At 36.4% G+C, this 13287-nt stretch overlaps 1 protein-coding gene across 1 annotated transcript in view; it reads left to right on the forward strand.

Annotated features, from left to right (window-relative positions):
* The window catches only part of Efhc2 (EF-hand domain containing 2), a 189749-nt gene that overhangs the window by 83231 nt on the left and 93231 nt on the right, over positions 1–13287 (forward strand). Inside the window, exons 4-5 of the mRNA XM_085837785.1 lie at positions 6596–6819; positions 11455–11706. Coding sequence (XP_085693911.1) covers positions 6596–6819; positions 11455–11706 — 476 coding nt within the window. The remainder of the gene's footprint in view (positions 1–6595; positions 6820–11454; positions 11707–13287) is intronic.

Genomic DNA, 13287 nt, shown 5'->3' on the forward strand with positions numbered 1-13287 from the left:
CTTGTTCACAAAGATTTGAGGGAAAGAACTCTGCGAAAGAGACTATTTTAATGTCTCTGAAAAAAATCAGATTTTCTGATTGACTTATTGTGATTTTTTTTTTATGAAACTGCATCTCAGAGGTTGTAGACAGAGCACACAGTAATCACACTGTGTAAGACACTGAGTTAGTCAACAGAGTAGAGAAACCTGGAGGGCTGTAACGAATCCTGTCCAAAGCAAGCATGAATAAACACTCTGTCATCAGGTTCTGTTTGCAGACACTCATGTCTCTTGAAGTATTTAATATGATTGTCATTCAGGAAGGTCTACTTAGGCAGTGAATTATTTGAAAATTTATTTAAATGTTTTCTTCGGGCTTTCTTAAGCAATAACAGAAAAGAAAGTGGATTTAATGAACTAATGATTTAGACCCGGGTAGAATGGAGCAGGTAGTCTTTGTGTCTTGAGTTGCCTGCTCCTGCCTCTCATGCACCTGTGGGTCCTGGGGAAGAGGTGTGGGGTCAAGTTTAGGTGTTGTGCACTGATTGTGTTCTTGTTGCTCTATATGGTTTTGACATTTTCCCAGTTTACTGAGAAGCCAGATACAATTATTCCATGTGGACCTTACAGGTCAGTAACCAGTACAACAGGATAAATTACAATTCCACAAAACAGACCATTTTAGTTATCTTTACTATGTATTTTTTTTTCTTTCACGGAGTACAGGGAGGTTGGGATAAGATAGAAATGAAAACATGTATCCATTAGGATTGTATAAAAATAGGTATTCAGCTTGTGTCAGCTTCTATTCAGAACAGTGTATTTTAATATCTACTAGTTCTTATTGGCAAAGATGTGTGTGTGTGTGTGTGTGTGTGTGTGTGTGTGTGTGTGTGTGTGTGTGATATAAGTCAAATAGGCCATTGTCACAGTTTAAGGCTTGCTTGAATTTCTTGTCGAGGCATACACACACACACACACACAAACAAACACACACACACACACACATACGCACACATATACACACACAAACAATTTTATATCAGGAGGCCAGGAATGTCAGGTAAACCCAGAAACTTAACCACCCTACTCATCTAACAGCCTAATTATCAGTCTAGCCACTATCCTATCCTGTCCAAACTAATTGGTGTTAAAGAAAGAGATATGATTAGAAGTATGACATAGTTTCTGGTATGGTCTAGACCAATCAGTCTTAGGTAAGAAGTCATTAGTTTTCATACTGCTGACCTGAAGAACTGGCCTTTACGTGGTTGTTAGTAGATACTTTGTTAAGAACCTATAATATTAGTTTCTTTTGGTTCCTCAACTGGGTACTATTTCTTATACTTCTTAAAAATGGTAATTTACATGAACAAAACAAATGTATTTTCTAACTAAAATTCCTCATTTGTATGCCATGCATTTGTGTCAGGCATATTCTATGTCTATGTATTTTATTACATAAAGCAGAGAGGGCCAGCAGTAGGGTTGCCAGATAAAAGGTGAGCTGAGCAGTTAAGTTTGAATTTCAGGTTAGGAATGAAGTTTTTTGTATACCCATTATCCTAAGTACTGTATGTGATACACTTGCAGTAAAATGTTCTTTGTTATTTTTCTGTAATTTAGATTTAATTGGTTATTCTTTATTTCATTATGCTAAATCTGATACTTAGGAGATAAACATTGGGCAGGAGTTATAAATGAATGGAACAAAATAGAATTTAAAAGCCACAAGGGCTGAGGGGGTGGCACAGTCAGTAAAGTTCTTGCCATACAAGCACAAAGACCTAAGTAAGGATTCCTCATCCGTCATGTAATAACGCAGACATGGAGGTACACATCTGTTATCCCAGCACTGGGAAGGCAGAGATAAGATCACAGGACCTTTCTTCCAGCTATTCTTGCCTACTGAATGAGTCTCAGGTTGAATAAGAGATACTATCTTTTTAAAAAGGCAGACAGCAATAGATGTTGACCTCTGGCCTACACATACAGACACAGACACACAGAGAGACAAACAGAGACACACATATATTAGCATGTACACATAGACATATCTGTATGTATACAGCACACAAAAATTTTTTAAAAAGAATTTAAGAGCAGAGGTGAATAAAGATGTATTTATACTATTCAATAAAATAGAGTGGAAACAATGAGAGATGAAGGAAAGAAAGAAAGGAGAAAGGGAAATGGGAAGTGGGGTATAATGCTTGTTATATAATGCAGATATCGTCAGTGGTACCAGATACTTGAGGGATTAGAAGTAGGAAAGCCACTTAGGAATTTAGAATCTGAGAGGTGCCTAAAAAGTTTTCCCAGTTAAAGGCAGAAGAGAAACAAAGGACAGCCTAAAGGGATAACATGAAAGAAAATTGTGGGGAAGTCGTGGGCCAAGAGGTTGGCAGGTATTCATAGAATGTGTAATGAAACTAGGCACAGTGATAGTAATGCAAGAGGATGTTACATAATATACCAGGATATATTTTTGTACTGATAGAATTGTTAATGGGGTCTTGTAGTATGCTTATTATTTTTCATTCTGTTCAAAGATGGAGGATGTTTAATATTTTATTTATTTTTTGCTAGGTATGTGTCAGATTAATGGTATATGAAAAAGTTATTTTTGTAAAACTCATACTGCAAAGATGATGTTTTAGAAAAATAATGGTAAAACTGGGGTAGTCATATTAGTGGATGAACAAAGTGAGTACAAGAGAAGAAAATGGTGCTCTGCCATAACTGATCACTCATTATAAATTCAGTAGATACAGTGACAAGGGCTATTCTGTTTTCATATTCATTCACATAAATATTATCTTGTCCACCTTAGGTATGCAATGCCACTGAAATAAAGTAGATATCCTTACAATAGTGGTTGAGCTAAATGTTGGAATTTTAATTCTGAAAGGTGAATTCTATAAAGCTGAACTTAGATGTGAGCAAAATCTAAGGCAAGACTGAATGAATGACATGGAAACATATTAAGCATAGAGAGTTAAAGCAGGACTGTGTCGGGGGGTGGTAGAGAGATGAGGACAAACTAGAGGGCAAACACTGGATGCTTGGATGTGTGTTCCAGTTAGCTTTATGAGACAGCTGAGAAGATAAACATCTGAAAAGTTAAAGAACTGCCATGGTGTGGTGCTTTCCTTTGTATTTGTCTACCTTAATGACTACAACTGCTTTTCAGTGTGTGCCAAAGATATGGCACCCTGCCAATTTCTTTGGTATTCTATAGACAACACTTGATAGAGTCCTTGCCATTTATCATGGAACACTATAAACACACAAATTCCATAAATATATGGTATAATCCCTAGAGTACACAATTGAGAGGTCACAGAAATATATAACTTTCATGTGAAACCATACAGAAACCATACATATTTCAAATGCTCCACTCTGGGTTTCTGATTCACCTTGTGATGTTAGTGTTTGTGTTTGTTTGTTTGTTTGTTTTGGTTTTTGGTTTTGTTTTAGTTTTGGTTGTTCGTAATTTTTGTTGTTGTTGTTGTTGGTTAATAGACCCATTTTCTATTTCTGGCTCATAGATAGTCAAGATTGTTTTCTGTTACTACTTTCCTGGTATTTTAAAAAGCATATAATGGGCGCTGACATAAGGAAGCTATAAGGAGGTATGAGATGTAGACTATGGAAGGTGAAAATGCTGGGTGATACACAGAACAGGTGGCTGTCTCTGGAAATTAGTCCTTAGAAGGGGGACAGGATGTTTTGAGAGAGCAGCATGACCATCATTTTCTCTTTTCCTTGTAGCTGTCATCTCATTAGCCAATTTCTATTCAATTTTGCCCATAGATATTCTTTTCCTTCACTTAGGTACTTTCTGGATGATATACAGTGAGATATAACTCATTAAAAACTGTGGAAAATGATGTTTTGTTAGTCTGAAATCTAAAGTTCAAAATGTTTTTCTTTCATTTCTTAGATTATAATATTGGTCTAGAGTCTTAAGCATTCTTAACTTTAGTTTCTCATCTATGAAGTAAACATTGATCTTTCATATGCTCTCTGTATCTAGTATTATTGAAGACTAGATGTATCAACAAAAGTCTATTCCAGGTCTACAGTGGCAATGGTGGTTACTACTATTTAAATGCAGTCGTCTACTCCTACATAGTCTTGAAAGTGATAGTATTCCTACTTAGAGCCCTACTTAACAAAGCTATAGCTTATTTGCATTCTTAAAATTAAGTACAGATGTTAAGTATGTGTATTACTTTTTTATTGCTGAGATAAAACACCATGCCCAAAGCAGCTTACAGAATAAAGGTTTATTTGAACTTATGGGTCCAGAGGGTGAGAGTCCATGATGGTGGACTTAAGGTATGAGAGCAAAAATGAAGGTAAGGGCTTATTTATTGAACAGCAAGCACAAAGCAGAACTAACTAAAGGCCTGCCACCAGTGACATACTTCTCCCAACAAGGTTACACTTCCTATAGCTCCCAAATAGTGTAATCAATTGGGGACCAGGTATTCAATTGCCCAAGATTATTGGGGATCAAATCATCACACTATGGTTGCACTTTTTTGGCACTTGTATATATAGTGTGCATGTATATGTACGTGCATGTAAAGGGTCAAAGTCAATGCCAGAGTATCTTCCTTGTTCTCTCTCTATTTATTGAAGCAGGTTCTCTCATTGAACCTGCAGCTCACAGATTCATTCTAATATGGACAGCTGGAAGCTTGCCCTGGTTATCTCTGTCTCTGTTTCCTGAGTAGTAGGGCTACAGGCAGCTGCCACTCCAGCCAGGCATTTCTGAGGGTTCTGGGGATCCAGACAAGTGCTTTATCCATGGAGCTACTTCCCTAGTTCCATAGATGAAAGTTTTGAAGAAGCTCCAGATTGTTGAGTATTTAATAACCTGCCACAATCCAACTATTTTTAAAGAGATGTATAATAGTTCCTGGAAATATCTGAAATGCCCATCCTTTTATAGATTTTTAAGTATGCAATTTGCTCTAAATGTCTAATTTTGAATGATTAAATAATTTGCATTTTGTTTTCAATGACATGAATTAAAAACTAGTTGAAATGTAATTCTTTACAGTAAAATTATATCATCTTTTATGTAGTATGTTTAAAAATAGTCTATGCCAGTTCTAATTTTATAGTTGTATCATTTTAATCTAATGTACCAAGTAATTAAAATTCTCTATAAAGAAAAGAAGATGAAAATGATTTTGCTTAAGTTTCCTCAACAAACTGAAAAGATAAGTAGAATAATGGAACAGTGCCCAACACAGTTCCTGGCACATTAATATTATTCATTAACTGTTGTTATAATGAACAATAATGAATAAGCCTTAAGTATTTTTACACTTTGCAAAAAGGCACTATTCTCAATACTATATACAACACTAAGAGCATAAGTTAACATCTTTATATTAAAATGTTTCCATACTGAAGTCACACAATCCACATGTTACTGGATTATTAGCAATGTGAGGTCCTTTGGTTCTTTTCCCCTTTACTCTGAGGGTAGGTTGCAGGCCCAAGTCAGTAATACATATTGAGAGATAACTCTGCATGTTTAGCTTCCATTTCTGTATATCTTGATATATAGACAGCACTTTTCTCAAAGCTCACTCCTCAAAGCTCTTTATATACACAGACAGCTTTAGAAAGACAAAAATGCCCTTGTTTTCTAGTGCAGGTTGGCTTATAGCCTTGGAAGATAGAGGAAGTCCTTTCCTGAATCAGAAAGGGCAGACATGTTTATTGTTCAGTCTAGTAAGACTCCTAGCTGCCCGCAGAAGGTCAAGATTCCCTAAAATCAGGGTTCTTCTCTTGTTGTACCACTTACATTTGTAGGTGTTGTCTTATCCCTTTTGCTGCTGTTTACTACTATTAAATAGTGAATTATCCTTTTTTTTCTCTATTAAGACAGTTAGCACCATAGGATTGTATATGGAAGATGTGATGAAATCAAGAACCTATGAAGTCTCTATAAATCTGCATTTGGTGGTGGTTGGGTGGATATAAGCAGAGCTACTGGACAAAGAAGGAAGACTACATTTCTAGATGAACAAGGATTCTTATAAAGTTTCCAAGCATCCTAAAATCATTCATGCTTATTGAAGCTGTAAATCATAGTGCTGCTACATAGAAACTAAATCTTTTTAGTTTATTTATTTAATTTTTAGCCTCTTGTACCTTTTATGAGCACTTTACTTTGGGGCCTTAATGCCTTGTTTATTGAATGTATTAAGTTCCCTATAGTAACTGAAAGCAAGCCTATTTTTTCTGTAGGACAGATAAGTACATGACAGAGTGGCATTTTTGCTTACCATGCTAATACTACCCCTCTTTTATATCCATCACTGTCCTCTAGTCTTTATGGCTTATAAAAATACTTCCCTATCAACACTTAGGAAATTCAAATTTCTTATCAGTCTGGTCAGAGAACTCTGGACCTAAAAAGTCTTTTTCACTTTTACTTGAGTTTGAATGTATAATGTTGCTTCTTAGAAACAGCCCCTTGCTTTCTATCCTGCTACAGGGAAGCATTCAGCATTGTTACTTAGATATACCATAACTTCCTGCTAGCCAAATAACTGAAAACTGCATTTTATTTATTCCCCAGGCACTTCTATCAGGCGTCAACGTATTCCTTTCCCCCCTCCCAATGATGATCAGTTCTATACTGTGTATGACTTCAATATCAACGTAAGTGTTGTCTTCTATGGGCGCACGTTCAAGATTTATGATTGCGATCCATTTACAAAAAACTTTTTGAAGAAAATAGGAATCAAATTGAATCCTCCAGAACAACGTCCAATCGATCCCTACATGAAGATGCGGAGAGAGGTAAGAACAGACACATATGTGACTTCTTATCTCCAGAGAAAACTATGGTTATGAGAGCTGTCTTCTTGTTCTTTGGATAGAAAGGAAACCCAAATGGTGGCCACAGAACAGGAACAATCTTCTCATTCCCTTTCTTGCTGCCTCCCTTCACCCTTAATCTCCAGTACTTTTTGGGATCCTCCCTTCCAGCTGTAGCATATTTAGTGAACTGTGTAGGAAGGATAATGTCTAGGAGCCCATAATTAGTTTTGTGGTTACCAATAGAATGTGAGTTGAGCCCACATTTCCTCTGCCTGTATTTTCTGGGTTTAGTTGCCTATTTCTGGTTGGGAAAAAATGTCTTCTGTACAACTGATTCGATAAACCAAACTTTGAACATGCCCTTTCTTCATTCTTGGAACTTTGTGAACATGTATGCTGGAATATTCTAGAAGAGTGAATTAACTATGGTTTGTATTTATTCCAGTTATGAGATATGATTGAGTTTAAAATCTTATTTTACTGTAAGGAATAAAGACTCACTGTTATTGTTCTGCAGTTCTTTAAACTGATCACTTGACCCTAGTTTTCTGTTTTCTAGAAGGCTCTAAATACCTAAAGAAGAATCATTGGTTAGGTTACAAACCTAGCAGGGCTCATTATTGGGAGTAGACTGGAAATCTCTGGATTCTTACCTTAATTTCCATTATTGTCATTTATTTCTCTTTGTATTTTTATTTTGTATTTAATCATTTGCAGATTCTTGAGACAGGTTCTCACTAAATGACACAGAAGAGTTTTGAATTCACTGTGTAACTCAGGCTGAACTTGAATTCACTGTTTTCCTGATTCTTAAATGTTGGGATTACAGATTTGTGCTACCACTCCTATTTTTTGTTGTTGATATATGTCTTAGTTAGGGTTTTACTGCTGTGAACAGACACCATGACCAAGGCAAGTCTTATACAAAAACATTTAATTGGGGCTGGCTTACAGGTTCAGAGGTTCAGTCCATTATCATCAAGGTGGGAGCATGGCAGTATCCAGGCAGGCATGGCACAGGAGGAGCTGAGAGTTCTATGTCTTCATCCAAAGGCTGCTAGTGGAAGACTGACTTCCAGGCAACTAGGGTGAGGATCTTATACCCACACCCACAGTGACACACCCATTCCAACCAAGTCACACCTATTCCAACAAGGCCACACCTTCAGATTGTGCCACTCCCTGGTCCAAGGATATACAAACCATCACAATATATGACTACACATATCCAAACATATAAGCCCTAAATGTACTTTGGAATGAGTCTTAACCTGCATACAAACTAAAATATTGAACAGTTCCTTCTTCCTTCCTCCTAGATTTTTCTCCTCCATGATAACCACTCCTTTTTTTTAATTAGATAATTTCTTTATTTACATTTCAAATGTTATCCCCTTTCCTTGTCTCCCCTCCAAAAATACTTATCCCACTCCCCTCCCCCGCTCACAAACCCACTCACTCCTGCTTTTCCAGGATAGCTACTATTATAATTATTCTCTCCATAGGTTGATTTTTAACTGATTTTTACTGTTTTCAAAACTTATAATTCATTTTCTTTCAAATTAACAAAATTTAAAATGAAATTCCCTTTGATTCTGTTTCTTAACCTCTCATTAAAAGTTATGTGTGAGATCATTCCCCTGTACCTGGCTCTTAGCCTCAGCAAATTATTCTTTGATGTTGTAGGTATACAATCCTCCTGTGAAGTATATGTATTATTAGTCATGGAATATCTAAGGTAGAATAACTTTATATCACGGTAAAAGATTTTCCAGGTTTGGACTCATTTTTTTATGTCCTTCATGTGCCCTGAATGATAAATACAAAGTCTTTTGAAGCCTCAGAGAGAATCTGAAGGAAAAAGGACCATAGAAGTTATTGCTCCTTGCATATATCTACATGTATCCACCAACAGTTATTACTGTATGATAGTGATTGTGGATGATGGTAAATTATATTAATTTCATAAAATTCAACATACTGTCAAATCTTATAGTCTTCTAGGGAAGAAAAAGTTTGTGGCAATAATTGGAGGTAAATACCAAGGAAAATCAAATGTTCTAAATAATTTTCCTTCAGACTTTGGGAACCATTTTGGTATTCTATTAGGGCAAAGAAAACTCATGAATAAAGATAGAAATCTTGAGAAAATTGAGAGTTTAATAAGAGGCTTTTATATTAGGTTTTATGGATTTAGTTAAGTGTTTGCTGCTGCATTGATATGTAAAGTTAAACTATTTTGCTTAAACTGAACAAGATCTTAATGGTATATGACCAATAATGCATTTCTTGGCACTTATACATTAAAAGCATTTTAATTCATAAAAGCAGAGGTCCCATAATTTCACTTAAATATCAAGGATAAGGATAGTAGAACCTCTAGAAGGCTTTCTTGTTTTCCTCTTGAAATAAGAGTAAGGCTAGACTGCCCTGAATAAACCCAAAATTTCAGGAATTTATAGAATGATTATATAATTCAATTTGGGATAACATTTCCCAACTGAGTCTTTTCTTACATAACAACATAATTTGCTTATACAAGATAGAATGGAGCAGCTATACTTTAAGGCAGAGCTAAAAGGTTGCAAATTGAAGGAAAGATGCTCCAAGAAGACCATGGATCTCAATGTTTCTAGAGTAGTCTAGCCAGATAGGGTTTCTGTGTGGAGTGGAAGATCTCCATTGGCTCTGTTCCTATGTCCATTTCTTGGATATCTGAAATTTTTTTGAGCAAAATTAAACCACAAATACATTTCTTTCTCTTATCTTTGCATATACACACATGTATGTACACGTGTACATGCATGCATACACACAGACATGAGTGATTTCTGGTAGAAAGACAGATTTTTAAAGTGAAAATATAGTCAGATTAAGATTGGGTTTATAAATCTTAAATCAATGCAGGTCAAATCTTAAGTCAATGCAGGTCAGTGTTTGGAAAATGTGTACACCAAAGTAACCAGTATGAAAAGATGTAAAATATTTGGGGCTGGGGATATAGCTCACCCATAGAACATCTCCACAGCATGTGTAAGATGCTCAGTTCAATCAACAGCATGGCAGAAAACAAAAAATAAAAGATACAGACTATTGCCCATAACATCAAAATATTCCTTTGTTTCCCTTTTTAGTCCAGTCTCCTCAAGTCACTCCTTCTTGATATATCCCCTCTACAGAAACAATTACTTGTAGCTGCCAGTGGCCACAGATTACTGGTTTCCTAAAAGGAAAGCTGGGGTTGGATGGGAAAGACAGTGAGAGAAATAATGAGCCAAGACAAATTTCTCTGATCAAGGCCCAATGATTACTTATGAATCTGAGCTTATAAAGAGAGGAACCCATCTCCCACTTTGCCAGGATCTCTTTGCTATGTCAGGATCTTGTCAGGAAAACAGGTTCAGCCTCTCAGCAGGTAGTGGCATCTTGGAGGAAGCAGCAGATGTTAATAGACTTTACTTAGGTCAGAGGATTCCACCCTAGGTGAGCTAGCAACTGTGGCAAACAAGGTCTGAGCCAGCCTGCTCAAGGCTGGGGGGAGGGCACAATTACTGTTCTGGTTTCTCACTATAAATTAGGTTTATTCATTCTTAATAAAATTTAAGGCTTTAAGAAAAGTCCACTTCAAACATAACCCAGAAATATAGTTTAGTATGTTAAAATGTTATTTAACAATTATGAAAAGCTTCCTAATATTTGCCTGTATTCTTTTTTCTTAAATTTTTATTGTATAAATGCATTTTATACATCAAACAATACCATTGAGCATTTTGAAAATCATAAAATACATAAAATTTTGTTCAACTTTTATATTCATATCCTTTCATACCCTAAAAATATCATTAATGAATATTTAATACTATCCATAACTGAGGCTCCTGTATATAATGTTAAATGTTATATTGTTTCAAAACAGAGAGAGTATTCTTTGGGAATTACGCATAGTAAAGTAGATTAAAATATTAAAATGAATCAGTAAGAAATATATATAGCCCTTATATGAATACCACCTGACATAATGAGAGAGTATTTAAAACGCATTACATATCTCTGTACATTGTCTAACAATCAGTTTACTTAAAAAAGATTATCAGTTAAGTAAATGCTAATTTCAAGCACAGTGAGAACAATTATCAATAATATTTCCATGATGTTTGTAGAATATGATTTTAATATTTTCTTTTTTTTCCTTTTTATTAGGTATTTTCCTCATTTACATTTCCCATGCTATCCCAAAAGTCCCCCATACCCTCCCCCCCACTCCCCTACCCACCTATTCCCACTTTTTGGCCCTGGCGTTCCCCTGTACTGGGGCATATAAAGTTTGTAAGTCCAATGGGCCTCTCTTTCCAGTGATGGCCGACTCGGCCATCTTTTGATACATATGCAGCTAGAGTCAAGAGCTCCGGGGTACTAGTTAGTTCATAATGTTGTTAAAGTTAAAACTGATTGTGAATTTGTATACCTGTATGGCATAATATTTAATTTAAAGTTTTTAAAAAAGGATGACAGAATTGTCTACAGAAAAAAAACCAAAACTTTATATTACCTGTCTGCCTCCCAGACATGACTACATAAAGCTTGCTACATTTCTTCCTCTTTCTCCATTTGCAGACATTAGAGTTTGTGGATCCCTTTCGTCCCTATCAATCTTTTGACACCCTGAAACGATTCATCCAGTATGATGGGAAGGTTTTGCGTTTCTTCTGCTTGTGGGATGATTCAACCTCACTGTTTGGGGACCGTAGAGAACTTGTCCTGCACTACTTCCTGTGTGATGGTACTGTTGAAATCAGGGAAGTACTGCCATCTAATTCAGGCCGGGATGCTATGTCGTCATTCCTTCGGAGGGGTAAGCTTCCCAAGGTAAGCAGTTTTGAGTATGTTTGTGGGCCAAGAGGTTTGAGTCATTATTTGGAATGGTGTGGATGGCTCTGTGATGACAGTTTTCCTCTTCCCAAAGGACCCTTGCTTATGTCAAGTTGACAAACAACAGGACAACCCCCCTCATTCCCCCCCAAAAAAAAACCCAAACTAGCTAGCACACTTATGGCAAGTAAATGAAAGGAAGATGTGTAAGGGAAGGAACCTAGTTTTTGTTTATCACAGTATTATGAAATTTTAGACACTCTTGAAGTTAATTGAGGAGCTTTGAGTGGAATACTCAAAAGCTCCTATAGCCTACCAAAGAGATCCCATGGTATTGATCTGGCTACTAACACACACACACACACACACACACACACACCTACTCACACATGTGAATATACTCATATGCCCAAGTATATGGGAAAGAGATAATCACAATTTTGAGTATAGTGACTAGTCACCAAATAGCCAGTAACCAATGACAGTATGCCATTGGCATTTTCATTAGTATGGAGATTTGTAAGATTTGTTTCTGCAAATTATGTCAGAATTTGAGAGGGAATATAACTGGCACAGCAGGAATGACACATAGATTAGAATTGTGGATTTGTCTCTGATAGCCATATGAGCATGGACAAGTCACTCATGCTCTTTGAACACACATTTCCACATCTTTAAAATGAAGTTAACAGCTTCCATAACTAGACAGGTTAAATGAAATGTTATAGCAAGAGCCACTATCTGAAGATCCATTTATTAATTCCTATCAGGTTACAGAGAAACACTATTCCTTTTCACAGGTCTATTTTGAGTTTTATTTCTAATTTGGATAAAATATTTAAACCGCATTCTTACTGTTTTTGAGAAGGTTATCAAGAGCACTCATTTCTTATGCAAACAACCACTGGCCATTCAATCCTCACAGGATTCTCTCCCAGATTCTCTGTACCTTCTGCCAGAAGTCCTGCTGTGTTGCTTCAAGGCTGTGTAGGGGGAGGTAGAATTTGTTCTTGAGGGAGCTCTAGAATATTCACAGCAGGCCACCAAGAGGTACCTGGTAAATCTGTTTTTAGAATGTCTTTGAAAAATAGGTTAAAAATGATAAAATGATGCACTTGACATTCGCAGTATATCTTAACCAGTAGCTTCATTTTAATTATTTATTCAACAGAATTTATTGAGTTGTGTGTACCAACTCTTGGGCTATAATGAAAGAGAAAATGGCTTGTGTCCTGCTTTGTGGAGTATAGATTCTCATGGGGTTGAGATCCAGAAGGGATGGGTATACACTGGATACTCAAAGCAAGGAGTATGTTGTTAAGGTGAGAGGGTTGCAGAAGCTGAAGTTCTGAGAGAAATGCCAGGCTGCCTGACCTTAGGACTCGATAGCCTGCTAGACAGAACAAGAGGAGCCAGTCATTCTTCCTTAGGGATGTGTGCAGTTTAGGAAATAGATGCCTGCTTGCACAACACTTGGAGAAATATTGAAAGTGTCTTGAGCCTATGGTACATTATAGCTGTTGGCTTTGCCACCCATGCCAAGTTCCTCAAAACAGTGACTCTGAGACTTCTTATGTA

Source organism: Mus caroli, unplaced genomic scaffold (assembly GCF_978045245.1).
Source record: "Mus caroli unplaced genomic scaffold, Mus_caroli_1 scaffold_5, whole genome shotgun sequence".
In the NCBI taxonomy this organism is placed as follows: Eukaryota; Metazoa; Chordata; class Mammalia; order Rodentia; family Muridae; genus Mus; species Mus caroli.